Source organism: Phyllobates terribilis, unplaced genomic scaffold, assembly GCF_046119375.1.
Source record: "Phyllobates terribilis strain yellow unplaced genomic scaffold, ASM4611937v1 Scaffold_9__5_contigs__length_417890890, whole genome shotgun sequence".
NCBI classification, from domain to species: domain Eukaryota; kingdom Metazoa; phylum Chordata; class Amphibia; order Anura; family Dendrobatidae; genus Phyllobates; species Phyllobates terribilis.
This window is the reverse complement of record NW_027362769.1, coordinates 149,627,928-149,641,163: the sequence shown is the minus strand read 5'-3', so window position 1 is coordinate 149,641,163 and position 13,236 is coordinate 149,627,928. Positions and strand designations below refer to the sequence as shown.

The window sequence follows — 13,236 nt, the reverse complement described above, 5'->3', positions numbered from 1 at the left end:
GTCCAGAGAGAATAGCGCTAAAAATAAGAACAAGACGCATGCACGATAATCCTGTCCTGCCTAGCATGCGTTTATCTCTTCACACTCAAAGTCAGCAGGCAGGAGAGTTTGCCTGGACAGTCCCTTTAAGCTGATCTATACATGACAGTCACAAGTAAATTACCTCAAAAATGGCGTCTGAGCGGCCTGGGTGGTTACTGTTGCGTTGATGTTTGGTGGTAGAGATCTCAGGGGTCCGATCTGATCGGGGTTCATGCTATATCCTTGTGAAAGAGCTGGAGGATGTACCTGGGGTATGCCGTGCACCATATAGCTGCCACCCTGAGGCTGTCCGGGATAACCCTGCGAGGAGGATAGAACTTGTTATACTGGATTATAACTGGGGGGTTGAAGGGAGTCACACACGACTGTAGGATCAGACTGCGCAGGGGTCACTTGTAATAAGAAATAGTCTGCGTAGGAGCCTTATACACAAAAACTTATCCGCAGAGATAGATTCCCCCTTTTTTGGCCATTTTGGTGTGGCATATAATTTTTTTCTGCAACCATAAAGAACAGAACCAAAAAGCCTGAGCAAGAGCGCTATCTGCAAGATGACACCGAAGACGACAACCAGGTAAATTAAAAGTAGCAGGATACATTCGTGCGGTGAGAAGTCGGCGGCGGTGGCTTTGCTCAGGTCTTCAGAGACCAATCTTTTGAACAAAGTGTCTCTTCTTAACAAGCGGTTCCTCCGGAGTCAGTGTCAGGGGTCATACTAAAAATGGTTAGTGCGGAACGAGATCAAAGCAGACGCTTCCGGAGACATCATCCTGCCCGGTGTATGAAAAGATCATAATCCAATTTACTGCTGCTGTCAGACCAGCGTGCAGCCGAGAAATCCCAGCTCACCTTCACCACTCCGAACGCTGCTGATGGACCTGGGTAAACGTTTGGAGATTTGCTTTTATATCCAGTTTGCAAATGAAAGGAATATTCCCCATGTTAGCCAAAACAGCACAAAAGAAATGTGACAAATGGCACAATTACACTTTATATCACAGTAGAATGGACTTGTTTCTGTAGTATTCTGCCACATTGAGCCACAGCACGTCACATCCAAGTGTCACCCGAAGATTTCCGCTCCTTATACTGTAGTTTGCAATAAGCAAATATCTTCAGGGTGAACAAACCCGTAAAAAGTTCCTACATTTTCTTCACTTTTAACTGCCCCCCGTCATTATACTGTATGGAGGACTATGTGGGGCCATTATACTGTATGGAGGACTATGAGGGGCCCATTATTCTGCACGGAGGACTATGTGGGGCCCATTATTCTGTACGGAGGACTATGTGGGCCATTATTCTGCACGGAGGACTATGTGGGGCCATTATACTGTATGGAGGACTATGTGGGGCCATTATTCTGCACGGAGGACTATGTGGGGCCCATTATTCTGTACGGAGGACTATGTGGGGCCCATTATACTGTATGGAGGACTATGTGGGGCCCATTATTCTGTACGGAGGACTATGTGGGGCCCATTATACTGTATGGAGGACTATGAGGGGCCCATTATTCTGCACGGAGGACTATGAGGGGCCCATTATTCTGCACGGAGGACTATGTGGGGCCCATTATTCTGCACGGAGGACTATGTGGGGCCCATTATTCTGTACGGAGGACTATGTGGGGCCCATTATTCTGTACGGAGGACTATGTGGGGCCATTATTCTGCACGGAGGACTATGTGGGGCCATTATACTGTATGGAGGACTATTTGTGGCCCATTATACTGTATGGAGGACCATGTGGGGCCCATTATACTGTATGGAGGACCATGTGGGGCCCATTATACTGTATGGAGGACTATGTGGGGCCCATTATTCTGCATGGAGGACTATGTGGGGCCCATTATACTGCATGGAGGACTATGTGGGGCCATTATTCTGCACGGAGGACTATGTGGGGCCCATTATTCTGTATGGAGGACCATGTGGGGCCCATTATTCTGTATGGAGGACCATGTGGGGCCCATTATACTGTATGGAGGACTATGTGGGGCCATTATTCTGCACGGAGGACTATGTGGGGCCCATTATTCTGTATGGAGGACCATGTGGGGCCCATTATACTGTATGGAGGACTATGTGGGGCCATTATTCTGCACGGAGGACTATGTGGGGCCCATTATTCTGTACGGAGGACCATGTGGGGCCCATTATACTGTATGGAGGACTATGTGGGGCCATTATTCTGCACGGAGGACTATGTGGGGCCGATTATACTGTATGGAGGACTATGTGGGGCCCATTATACTGTATAGAGGACTATGTGGGGCCCATTATTCTGTATGGAGGACTATGTGGGGCCATTATTCTGCACGGAGGACTATGAGGGGCCCATTATTCTGTACGGAGGACTATGTGGGGCCATTATTCTGTACGGAGGACTATGTGGGCCCATTATTCTGTACGGAGGACTATGTGGGGCCAATATACTGTATAGAGGACTATGTGGGGCCCATTATTCTGTATGGAGGACTATGTGGGGCCAATATACTGTATAGAGGACTATGTAGGGCCCATTATTCTGTATAGAGGACTTTGTGGGGCCCATTATTCTGTATGGAGGTCTATGTGGGGCTTATATACTGTATAGAGGACTATGTGGGGCTAATATACTGTATAGAGGACTATGTGGGGCTAATATACTGTATAGAGGACTATGTGGGGTCCATTATTCTGTATGGAGGACTATGTGGGGCCCATTATTCAGTATGGAGGACTATGTGGGGCCCATTATTCTGTATGGAGGACTATGTGGGGCCCATTATTCTGTATGGAGGACTATGTGGGGCTAATATACTGTATAGAGGACTATGTGGGGTCCATTATTCTGTATGGAGGTATGGTAACAGATCAAGATTCATCACGACTTTGTCCAAGATTTTTATTTTGGCCCTCTCTGTAATTGAGCTTGACATACCTGGACTAAATGATTCAATGATGATAAAAGAGCTACGACAAATGTGGAGCTCATGATTCATCCGAGAACCAAATCCTGTAAGAAGGAATAAAGCCAAACCCAAAAATGAATCTTAGCATCATTTGGACATTAATCTGAAGCATACGGGACCTGAATTAGATAATTTTTAGCTCTGCAAAACAATTGTTTCTAGGTTTGGGCTATAGCAGTAGAGCTGCTCACACGATCTGGCCCCCAGTGTTCACACCGCAGTATAAAGAGTGGATCATTTTCATGACTTATCACCTCGTCCATTATATTGAAAGAAAGTTTTAAAAAAGTTATACCCTGGTTTCAGTTGGTCCCGATACTGTAGATTCCCATCTTTAAAGTCAGGGCGTTTCATTAGGATATGCCATCAATGTCTGACCAGTGGTGGTCTGATCTCTGGGGCCCCAGCTATCGAGGGAATGAAGAGTCGGCACTAGTGTATGTCTCGTGAATATTGTCTACCGGTGGGCTGGCAGTGAAAGGAACAGCAGTAAATTGCATACAAGTACATGAGGTTGTCTGCCGGTCCCTGAACAGCTGGAAAAATGACAAAGAGATGCTGCGCTACACCAGTGCTGTGCTCCCTCAGTCTCAGGATCGGGGGGGGATCTCAGAGATCAGACCATCCCCGATCATAAAGAGATTCCACATCCTAGCATAGTTTGATTGGTGAAACCCCTTGCTGCTATCCATACATCTACAAGGTGACACAGACTGTGCAAAGAACCTGGGGTAACCTATTCCAGTGACTCAAGCTGCTGCTATCATAAAACAAAGTGTCCAAACCTGCATGGTGACCCCAAGGGACGTTGGGGGGTACTGGGTCTGCGGAGGAGGCTTGCTGTACATAGAATACATGGGAGCTTCATTCACGAGCTTGTTGTAGAGCTCTAAGGCTTCCAGCACCTTCACATTCAGCTCAGACAGCTCCGAATGTTTCCTGGAGAAACAAGAGGGACAGATATAACACAAGGACAATCCAAAGCGCAACACAAAACTACCGAATAAAAAAGAAACTTTCCCAGAGTGTGCAAGTCATTAATGGAGGATGTCAGCAAGTAGGAGGCGATTCTCAGGGATCCCGTACAGCGAGCGCAGATCACTCACGAGGCCGATGGACCGGATCCTGCGAATCGATCTGCACCATTTCTAGCAGCCCCCAAATTTTAGTCAACAGATACAATTAACGAAAAAAAACAGACATGCGAAATGCGCAGCTCGTGATCTGTCTGTAATGACTTTGCTTCTGCCATTGATTGCATCTGTAAAAGCCCGAGCGGATCAGCAGTCACTTGCTTCCCGCTTACATGGAGCAGTTTGTGCGCACAAATGTTGTCTGCAACAAATGTCCAGGGCCGCGTCGATGATCAGTAACTGATGATCGTCCGATCCTTCGTCCAATAATCTTACTATGTAAACGGTCTATTCACATTTATTTTATTTCGTATCCTTTAAAAGTGGTATTCCCATCTCCAAAATCCTATCCCAATATGTATTAGGTGTAATAATAATAATAATATTAGCAAATACCTCCAATTAGAAATGTAGTATAGTTCTTCTGATTAGCTATGTCACTTTCCCCATGTGCAGGGCATTGCAATAACTTGGGTATCCATGGTTACGACCACTCATATAGTGACAGTTAGTGGTCATAACCATGGATAGCTAAACTACTGCAATGCCCTGCATAGCGAATCAGAAGAACTATACATTTCTAATTTGAGGTATTTGCTAATATTATTATTATTATTACTACATCTACTACATGTTGGGATAGGATCTTGGAGATGATCAGCCGTACTAGCCCTCTCTCTTACACAGGAGTGCTCGGATGAACAATCGCTCCTGTGTCCTCTATGAGAACGCCACCAACAGACATCTCTGCCAGTGACTTACCTCCACGAGAACAAAGTGATTGTCAGTCTGAAATCAGACATGCCCGATTGACGTCTCCCCGACAATCAGTTGGCTGGTGCCCCCATGCACATTACAGTGCCAATATAGACGGGTGCGGCCGACGTGAAGTCTACTGTGTATGGAGGGGTTGAGGCCCATTGTACTTAGTCATGACATCAGCATAGCTATTTTTTTTTAGCTGTAGCGTAAAGCGTAGTCTGCAATGGAGTCAATAGTCTATATATGAATCACAAAGGAACCAGGTCTATCACCTGTAATACCGACCCTAATATATGACAGTGACACATTCCTCTGAAGAGTACCTAAGTCCCACTAAGGCAGTGACGTGTGGTATGGTAAGAAAGAAACCAACCAAACAAAAAAATGTAATCAGAAATGTAGTATAGTTCTTCTGATGCGCTATGTCTCTTACCTCACGTGCAGGGCCTTAGGTATGAATGGTTACGACCACAAGCAACTAGCTAACTGTCACTATTTCAGTGATCGTAACCATGTATACCTAAGCTACTGGAATGCTCTGCACATGGGGTAAACGACATAGCTAATCAGAAGAACTATATTGTATTTCTAATTGTAGGTATTTGCTAATATAATTATTATCATCACACTTACTACATATTGGGATAGGATCTTGGAGATGGGAATACCCCTTTAATGATAGTGTCTCAGCCAAGCAGATTACACAATAAGTAATACGTTGTGTGTGGGTGTCCACTGGATTTAAGGACTCACCTGTCAATCTCCTCTAACTTCTCATCAATCATTGGACCCATTTGTTGACAGACATCTAAAGAAAGACAAACACAGAGAATACTCTACGATTACCATGGTTTTTTTTCCCTGCATTTTCCATTAACATTGATTTTAATAGGAATTTTCACCTTTGAGAACTTTTCTTCCTCTACATAAATGCTTGCATTTTGGGATCAAAATAATAATTTTTGCAATTGGGCGTCATTAAAAATGTTGAAATTGATTATCTTTTATAGGCTCTTTGTTTCCAGACACATTACTCACTGCAGACTGAGTTGACAGAGAATCCGTCAGTGAGCTCATTTTACATTTGCTTTTTTTTTTTCTGCACTCCTTTCTGTTGCTTTTGACCAGATCAAACTTTAACTCAATTTTGATGTGGTCTGTGGTCATAAATCGGCACATAGGAGTTCAGAGGTAGATCGATTAAAGAGTTACAAAAAAGCTCACTGATGGATTTTCACTTAACTCATTCGGCAGCCAGAATGAGTGAATGGACATACAGTAGATCTTCCCAGAAAACCAAAGGATCAGGTATGTGAAATTAACCACTTCTGACTCTTTTCCTCCCCCAACATCTGTCGTCTGGGGGGAGTAGGGGACACCACTAGACACATTATATGGTCGGTCACTCCAGCCCCAAAAAAGACAGGTTCAGCCAATATTCGCCTTTACTCCTGAACGTTAATGGAGACCCTGGAATAGGTGAAAAGTGGTTCCTGTATATTTGGATATAATAGAATACCTTCTAAATCAAGCAGAGTGACGGAGTCCGGCTTGGGGTCTGTTGGATCAATGCTCTGAAGTAAATGTAATGTCTGGTCCATTTTTTCCTGGAAAAGAGTAAAGAATTAATTTACCAATAATTCTAAAATCTGCAATGTTGTATCGTCATGTGACCTAAAAGAGGGGATTCCAGTGACTCTTCTAGACAAAAGGATTGGAGGGGTCCGGACTCTGGGAACCACATGGATTTCCTCCAAATATAAGGAACTGTTTGTATAGAGGCGTGGTGGACTGGAGTCCCCACTATAGCAATGACTGGTCATTCTACAGGAGGAGGTGAGCTGTGACATCACCTATTGTGAATGGTGGATCCTGTGTTATCTTCTGTATATAGAGGTGTTATCAGTCATTGTACAGGAGGAGGGGGAGGTGAGCTGTGACATCACCTATTGTGAATGGTGGATCTTGTGTTATCTACTGTATACAGAGGTGTTAATCAGTCATTCTACAGGAGGAGGTGAGCTGTGACATCACCTATTGTGAATGGTGGATCCTGTGTTATCTACTGTATATAGAGGTGTTATCAGTCATTGTACAGGAGGAGGGGGAGGTGAGCTGTGACATCACCTATTGTGAATGGTGGATCCTGTGTTATCTACTGTATATAGAGGTGTTATCAGCCATTATACAGAAGGAGGAGGAGGAGGAGGAGGTCTAGCATAAGGCCTTGTGATCAGGGTGAAAATTTCAAGATTTTTATTTCTTTTTATACACATTGTGATATGAATAACTGAAAAAACAACTAAAAATATTTATTCTCTTTAAGAAAAAAAAACCCGCACATACCTCATCTATGAATACTGGCTCAGGTTCAGACTTGGTTGCTGCTTCGAGCACGAGCTCTTCAGAAGGAGACGTGGTATCAGCTACTGCTAAACAAAACGCAGAACAGTCAGTGACGCGGCCACACACAGATAATACAGGACATGATACGGGCCGCGCCCCGCACAGAGGTTACGTGCCGCGCCCAGCACAGAGGTTACGGGCCGCGCCCAGCACAGAGGATACGGGCCGCGCCCCGCACAGAGGATAAGGGCTATACCACGTACAGAGGATACGGGCCGCGCCCCGCACAGAGGATACGGGCCGCGCCCCGCACAGAGGATACGGGCCGCGCCCCGCACAGAGGATACGGGCCGCGCCCCGCACAGAGGATACGGGCCGCGCCCCGCACAGAGGATACGGGCCGCGCCCCGCACAGAGGATACGGGCCGCGCCCCGCACAGAGGATACGGGCTGCGCCCCGCACAGAGGATACGGGCTATACCACGTACAGAGGATACGGGCCGCGCCCCGCACAGAGGATAAGGGCTATACCACGTACAGAGGATACGGGCCGCGCCCTGCACAGAGGATGCGGGCTATACCACGTACAGAGGATACGGGCCGCGCCCCGCACAGAGGATGCGGGCCGCGCCCCGCACAGAGGATGCGGGCCGCGCCCCGCACAGAGGATGCGGGCCGCGCCCCGCACAGAGGATGCGGGCCGCGCCCCGCACAGAGGATGCGGGCCGCGCCCCGCACAGAGGATGCGGGCCGCGCCCCGCACAGAGGATGCGGGCCGCGCCCCGCACAGAGGATACGGGCTATACCACGTACAGAGGATACGGGCCGCGCCCCGCACAGAGGATAAGGGCTATACCACGTACAGAGGATACGGGCCGCGCCCCGCACAGAGGATACGGGCCGCGCCCCGCACAGAGGATATGGGCTATACCACGTACAGAGGATGCGGGCCGCGCCCCGCACAGAGGATGCGGGCCGCGCCCCGCACAGAGGATGCGGGCCGCGCCCCGCACAGAGGATACGGGCCGCGCCCCGCACAGAGGATACGGGCTATACCACGTACAGAGGATGCGGGCCGCGCCCCGTACAGAGGATACGGGCCGCGCCCAGCACAGAGGATACGGGCCGCGCCCCGCACAGAGGATACGGGCTATACCACGTACAGAGGATACGGGCCGCGCCCCGCACAGAGGATAAGGGCTATACCACGTACAGAGGATACGGGCCGCGCCCCGCACAGAGGATATGGGCTATACCACGTACAGAGGATGCGGGCCGCGCCCCGCACAGAGGATGCGGGCCGCGCCCCGCACAGAGGATGCGGGCCGCGCCCCGCACAGAGGATGCGGGCCGCGCCCCGCACAGAGGATACGGGCTATACCACGTACAGAGGATACGGGCCGCGCCCCGCACAGAGGATAAGGGCTATACCACGTACAGAGGATACGGGCCGCGCCCCGCACAGAGGATACGGGCCGCGCCCCGCACAGAGGATATGGGCTATACCACGTACAGAGGATGCGGGCCGCGCCCCGCACAGAGGATGCGGGCCGCGCCCCGCACAGAGGATGCGGGCCGCGCCCCGCACAGAGGATACGGGCCGCGCCCCGCACAGAGGATACGGGCTATACCACGTACAGAGGATGCGGGCCGCGCCCCGTACAGAGGATACGGGCCGCGCCCAGCACAGAGGATACGGGCCGCGCCCCGCACAGAGGATACGGGCTATACCACGTACAGAGGATACGGGCCGCGCCCCGCACAGAGGATAAGGGCTATACCACGTACAGAGGATACGGGCCGCGCCCCGCACAGAGGATATGGGCTATACCACGTACAGAGGATGCGGGCCGCGCCCCGCACAGAGGATGCGGGCCGCGCCCCGCACAGAGGATGCGGGCCGCGCCCCGCACAGAGGATGCGGGCCGCGCCCCGCACAGAGGATGCGGGCCGCGCCCAGCACAGAGGATGCGGGCCGCGCCCAGCACAGAGGATGCGGGCCGCGCCCAGCACAGAGGATGCGGGCCGCGCCCAGCACAGAGGATGCGGGCCGCGCCCAGCACAGAGGATGCGGGCCGTGCCCAGCACAGAGGATACGGGCTACACCACGTACAGAGGATACGGGCTACACCACGTACAGAGGATACGGGCCACACCACGTACAGAGGATACGGGCTACACCTCGTACAGAGGATACGGGCTACACCTCGTACAGAGGATACGGGCTACACCACGTACAGAGGATACGGGCTACACCACGTACAGAGGATACGGGCTACACCACGTACAGAGGATACGGGATATACCACGTACAGAGGATTGGGATATACCACGTACAGAAGATACAGAATACACCATGTACATAGGATATGGAATATACCATGTACAAATTATATGAGACGTATCAGACTTGAGTGACTCGATTGGCTGGACCCTAATTTAGAGGTCATGTCATTTGTCCATGGCCACCTGAGCCCTGCAAACCACTTCCTACCTGCTGGCATCCCCGGTGCCTCTTCTGATTCGTGGGCCTGGCGTGGCGCACACATGGTGCCGTGGGAAGGTGGCAGATAGCCAGTTTGTAAGGCTCCTGCGAATCGGCCTAAAGTCATCCATGTGCATTGGATCAAACTGAAGTGCACCTACCGATTTTGGAAGGACCAGCCGACCATCTGATGTGTATGGAAGGGTCTCATCTCTCCTCCAAATAAGAAGGATTGGACATGTTCAATTTCAACATGTCTCATCCTTTTGTTCTCGGGGGAGCTTTCTGGCACTGGCTTATTCCTCTCTCTATGTGCTCAGATGAGCCGTGTGTGTATAGGGGAGGTGAAGGATGGAGGGGTATAGCGATCTAAGGTTGCAAATTGCGGACATGACTGGGTCAGTGTGCAGCTCCGGGCCTCATCCGCACTGTGGACAGGTGCAGGAGCTGCCTGTGATTAAAAGCAGTAATTTATCATTTGCAAATCTGCAAGCTGCAATTCTTTTCGCTTTGACAAACTTGGTCCATTGTGTACACAGATAGCTCACTGACGGAAAGCATGGTCGTCTGTCGACACGAGATGCTTTTAGAGAGTCAAAGTGGTGATGCATCCGGGGAGAACAGCACGGAGATAACCAAGGACACATTATGTGCAGATCAGTTTGCACCTGACGTGTAGGCCGCTTTCTATTTTCGTACAATTGGTACCTAAAGTGTGACCCGACAGCAAAGATGTAAAGGGAGGAGGCTTCTGCGATCAGCCGCAGAACTTCAGAAGCCGTCCAGGATCTGCTCTTCTCATTAGACATCAATTAACATTTTCTGCTCAGGAAGCAAAGAAAACCCGAATACACAGCAGCCATCTGTTGGGCTATTTGCATTGCGGCACAGATTCGTGACATTTATAAAATTGGATGCTCCTAATTCCTCTTAGTTAATAAATGTTCCTGTTCAATATGGAAGGATTCTTCTCTGTAAGTAAAACTGTCATAGAGCAGAGCAAAGGAACGTGGAGGCCACCTGAAGGCAAGACGCGGCTGCCTACAGACAGGCGAGACCCCGTGCTAAAGCCTTACAAAGCCACAAATTTCTATATGAACCATCCCGACTGAATAACTATAAAAAAATGTAATACTCATCTCCAAAACAGATGTCATCACTGTGGAGGAATTATGGCAAATAAACCCTTAATAAGTCGCAATATTTTTGCACAACTCTTGGAAAAATATTGCGTCATTTGGATTTTACACGTCAGTCTGGGTCATTTACGCCAGGACGGGGTGTCAAAGTCGTAAGTTATGAGCCTTTACTGGTGTACTTACTCCAGCAATGTCCGCCCGCGCCTTGCTGGAGGACATTTCTGGTGGTGCCGCCGGTTATCAGATGCGCTTAATTCATTAAGTGGCGTGCGAAACACCAGCCTTAATGAATCGGCCGATTTATCTCCCCAGTGCTGAGTGTGATTTTATTAGGACACGTGACCGCTGCAGCCAATTAGTGGCCGCCGATTGGCTGCAGACTTTACTATCTTGTTACAGCAGAAGTCCGGAGAGGACTGACGGGTCTAGGATTTTAATGGTCTGATTCCTTCAGTGTCAGAGTGATAAGCCGCCACCAGAGGTATCTGAAGGTGACTTATTCCCCTCTCCCCATACAGAGTATGCACGCTCATATGAGACCTGTATGTGGATGGATAGCTGCTATATATTGTTTATTGCTGACGCAGACATTACACTGCCCCATCTGCCCCGTTACATACCTGCTTCAGGCTCCGCATTTAAGGCTGTAGACACAAAATTGGACGGAAACAATCCGACCCCTCTGTGATTTTCTCCCTTCCACCAGTTTGTATCGCTGTGAATGAAGATCATGTAAAATAAGTCCGAGCTCTACTACCTAGATATAAATTGCAAAAGAAAATAACACAACATGTGAATAGAGGCATCAATGAGGTTCTTGTAGGGGATTGAGGATTTTTTTTTCCCTCCTGTCTGATTTAGTGCACATGAAAATCCAAACTTGAACACATGATAGTCCCTGGATTGAGGACATCTTAGCAGACAGAAGGGTATTAATAGAAAGGGTTAAGAGGTACAGAGAAGCACCCATAGAGGTATCTAATTTGTTGTGGAATAGTCCAGAAATCCATTCACACTTGTATTTGGAGGAGTTTGATCAGGTTTTCCAGTGCAGTAAGAATGGCAGCGATGTGAGTGGGCTCTCCATCGGTTTACAGTTTACCTAGTAGTATCTGTTCTTGGTATTGGCACATTATCCCATTAAAGTGAGTAGGACGTCGCTACAATATCAAGAACAAACCTGCTAAGTAGACGACGTGCCGGCAAACCAAGCAGTGCATTCACATACGCTGACTGGTGGGGGGTGCCGAGCTTTGGACCCCCACTGATCTGATATTCATGGCCTTCAATATTGTGATCATGGAAAGCCCCAGCATGTGAATGGTCGCACACACTTTCTTACCTGTCGTCCAGCACAATTATGATTTCTCCGCTTTTAAAGGTCAGCTCGTTGTCCTCCACGGCCTCAAAGTCATAGAGCGCTCGGACTTTCCTGGCCGTCTTCTGGCTGTCATGTTGTGCGTCCACAGTTGGGTACAGGGATTTGGTCTCTGATGGTTGCGTCTTTTGCTCTTGCAGAGATAACTCGATTGCTGTCAATTGGGAGCAAATTGAATTTGATTTTAATTCAGGCAAAAAAGAAAAACCATGATAATGACTGAATAACACATGAATGTATAAGAGAATCCATAGTGAGTCCAGATCATCGAGACCTCCTGCAGTTCTCGTGTAGAAAGTGATGGAAGAACCATATACTTTGCATTCGGGACCTGCCATGGAAATGCCCTCAGACAAAAAAAAAAAAAGAACCTCCTTTCAGCCTCTATGGAGCTGATAGTCATTAGTAGACCTATACAGTGCTGTCAAATATTTATGTAGGGAAATCCTCCCAACCCCTATACCGCTGACATGCAGTGCGAACGCATCTAAATACGAACATTATTATGTGGCTGCATTAACGAGGTTTCCCAAAAAAAAATACAATCTTTCACCTACGCACAGACTAAGTGATCGCTGGACACCCGGCAAATCCAAGAACGGTGACCCCAAAGTCACGTCTGTGAGGCTGACAAATGTAGTTTTAGAAAATTTGTGGTGGTCGCAGCAGTTCTACCCACACTGATCACTCATTTATTGCCCATCCTAACTTTTAGTGGGAGAACTCCTTTAAGGCCATCTAATACCTACCAGACGTAGGTCACATTCAGACATCCATTTTTCCTGTACGAGTTCTCTCCGTGTTTTGGGGTCGTTCACACATTTTTTTTTTTTTTTTTTTTTCGTGGTCCGAGCAGTCCGTGCAAAAAAGGAGTAGACATGTCTGACAATGATCTGAGTGTCGGATCAAAAATGGCAATGAAAGTCTATGAACCCATGAAAAAAAAGTCGGACTGCACTCGGATGCCATCTGTTTTTCATGGACTGCTTTTTTT

General features: G+C 48.6%; 1 protein-coding gene across 2 annotated transcripts in view; it reads right to left on the bottom strand.

Annotated features, from left to right (window-relative positions):
- The window catches only part of STAM2 (signal transducing adaptor molecule 2), a 35,565-nt gene that overhangs the window by 6,799 nt on the left and 15,530 nt on the right, over positions 1 to 13,236 (bottom strand). Inside the window, exons 7-13 of one of the 2 annotated variants that reach the window (XM_073647175.1) lie at positions 12,207 to 12,396; positions 11,485 to 11,579; positions 7,241 to 7,326; positions 6,414 to 6,501; positions 5,648 to 5,702; positions 3,785 to 3,938; positions 164 to 342 (exon numbers count right to left, since the gene is read on the bottom strand). In XM_073647175.1, coding sequence (XP_073503276.1) covers positions 164 to 342; positions 3,785 to 3,938; positions 5,648 to 5,702; positions 6,414 to 6,501; positions 7,241 to 7,326; positions 11,485 to 11,579; positions 12,207 to 12,396 — 847 coding nt within the window. The remainder of the gene's footprint in view (positions 1 to 163; positions 343 to 3,784; positions 3,939 to 5,647; positions 5,703 to 6,413; positions 6,502 to 7,240; positions 7,327 to 11,484; positions 11,580 to 12,206; positions 12,397 to 13,236) is intronic. The other variant, XM_073647176.1, reaches the window with a different exon arrangement.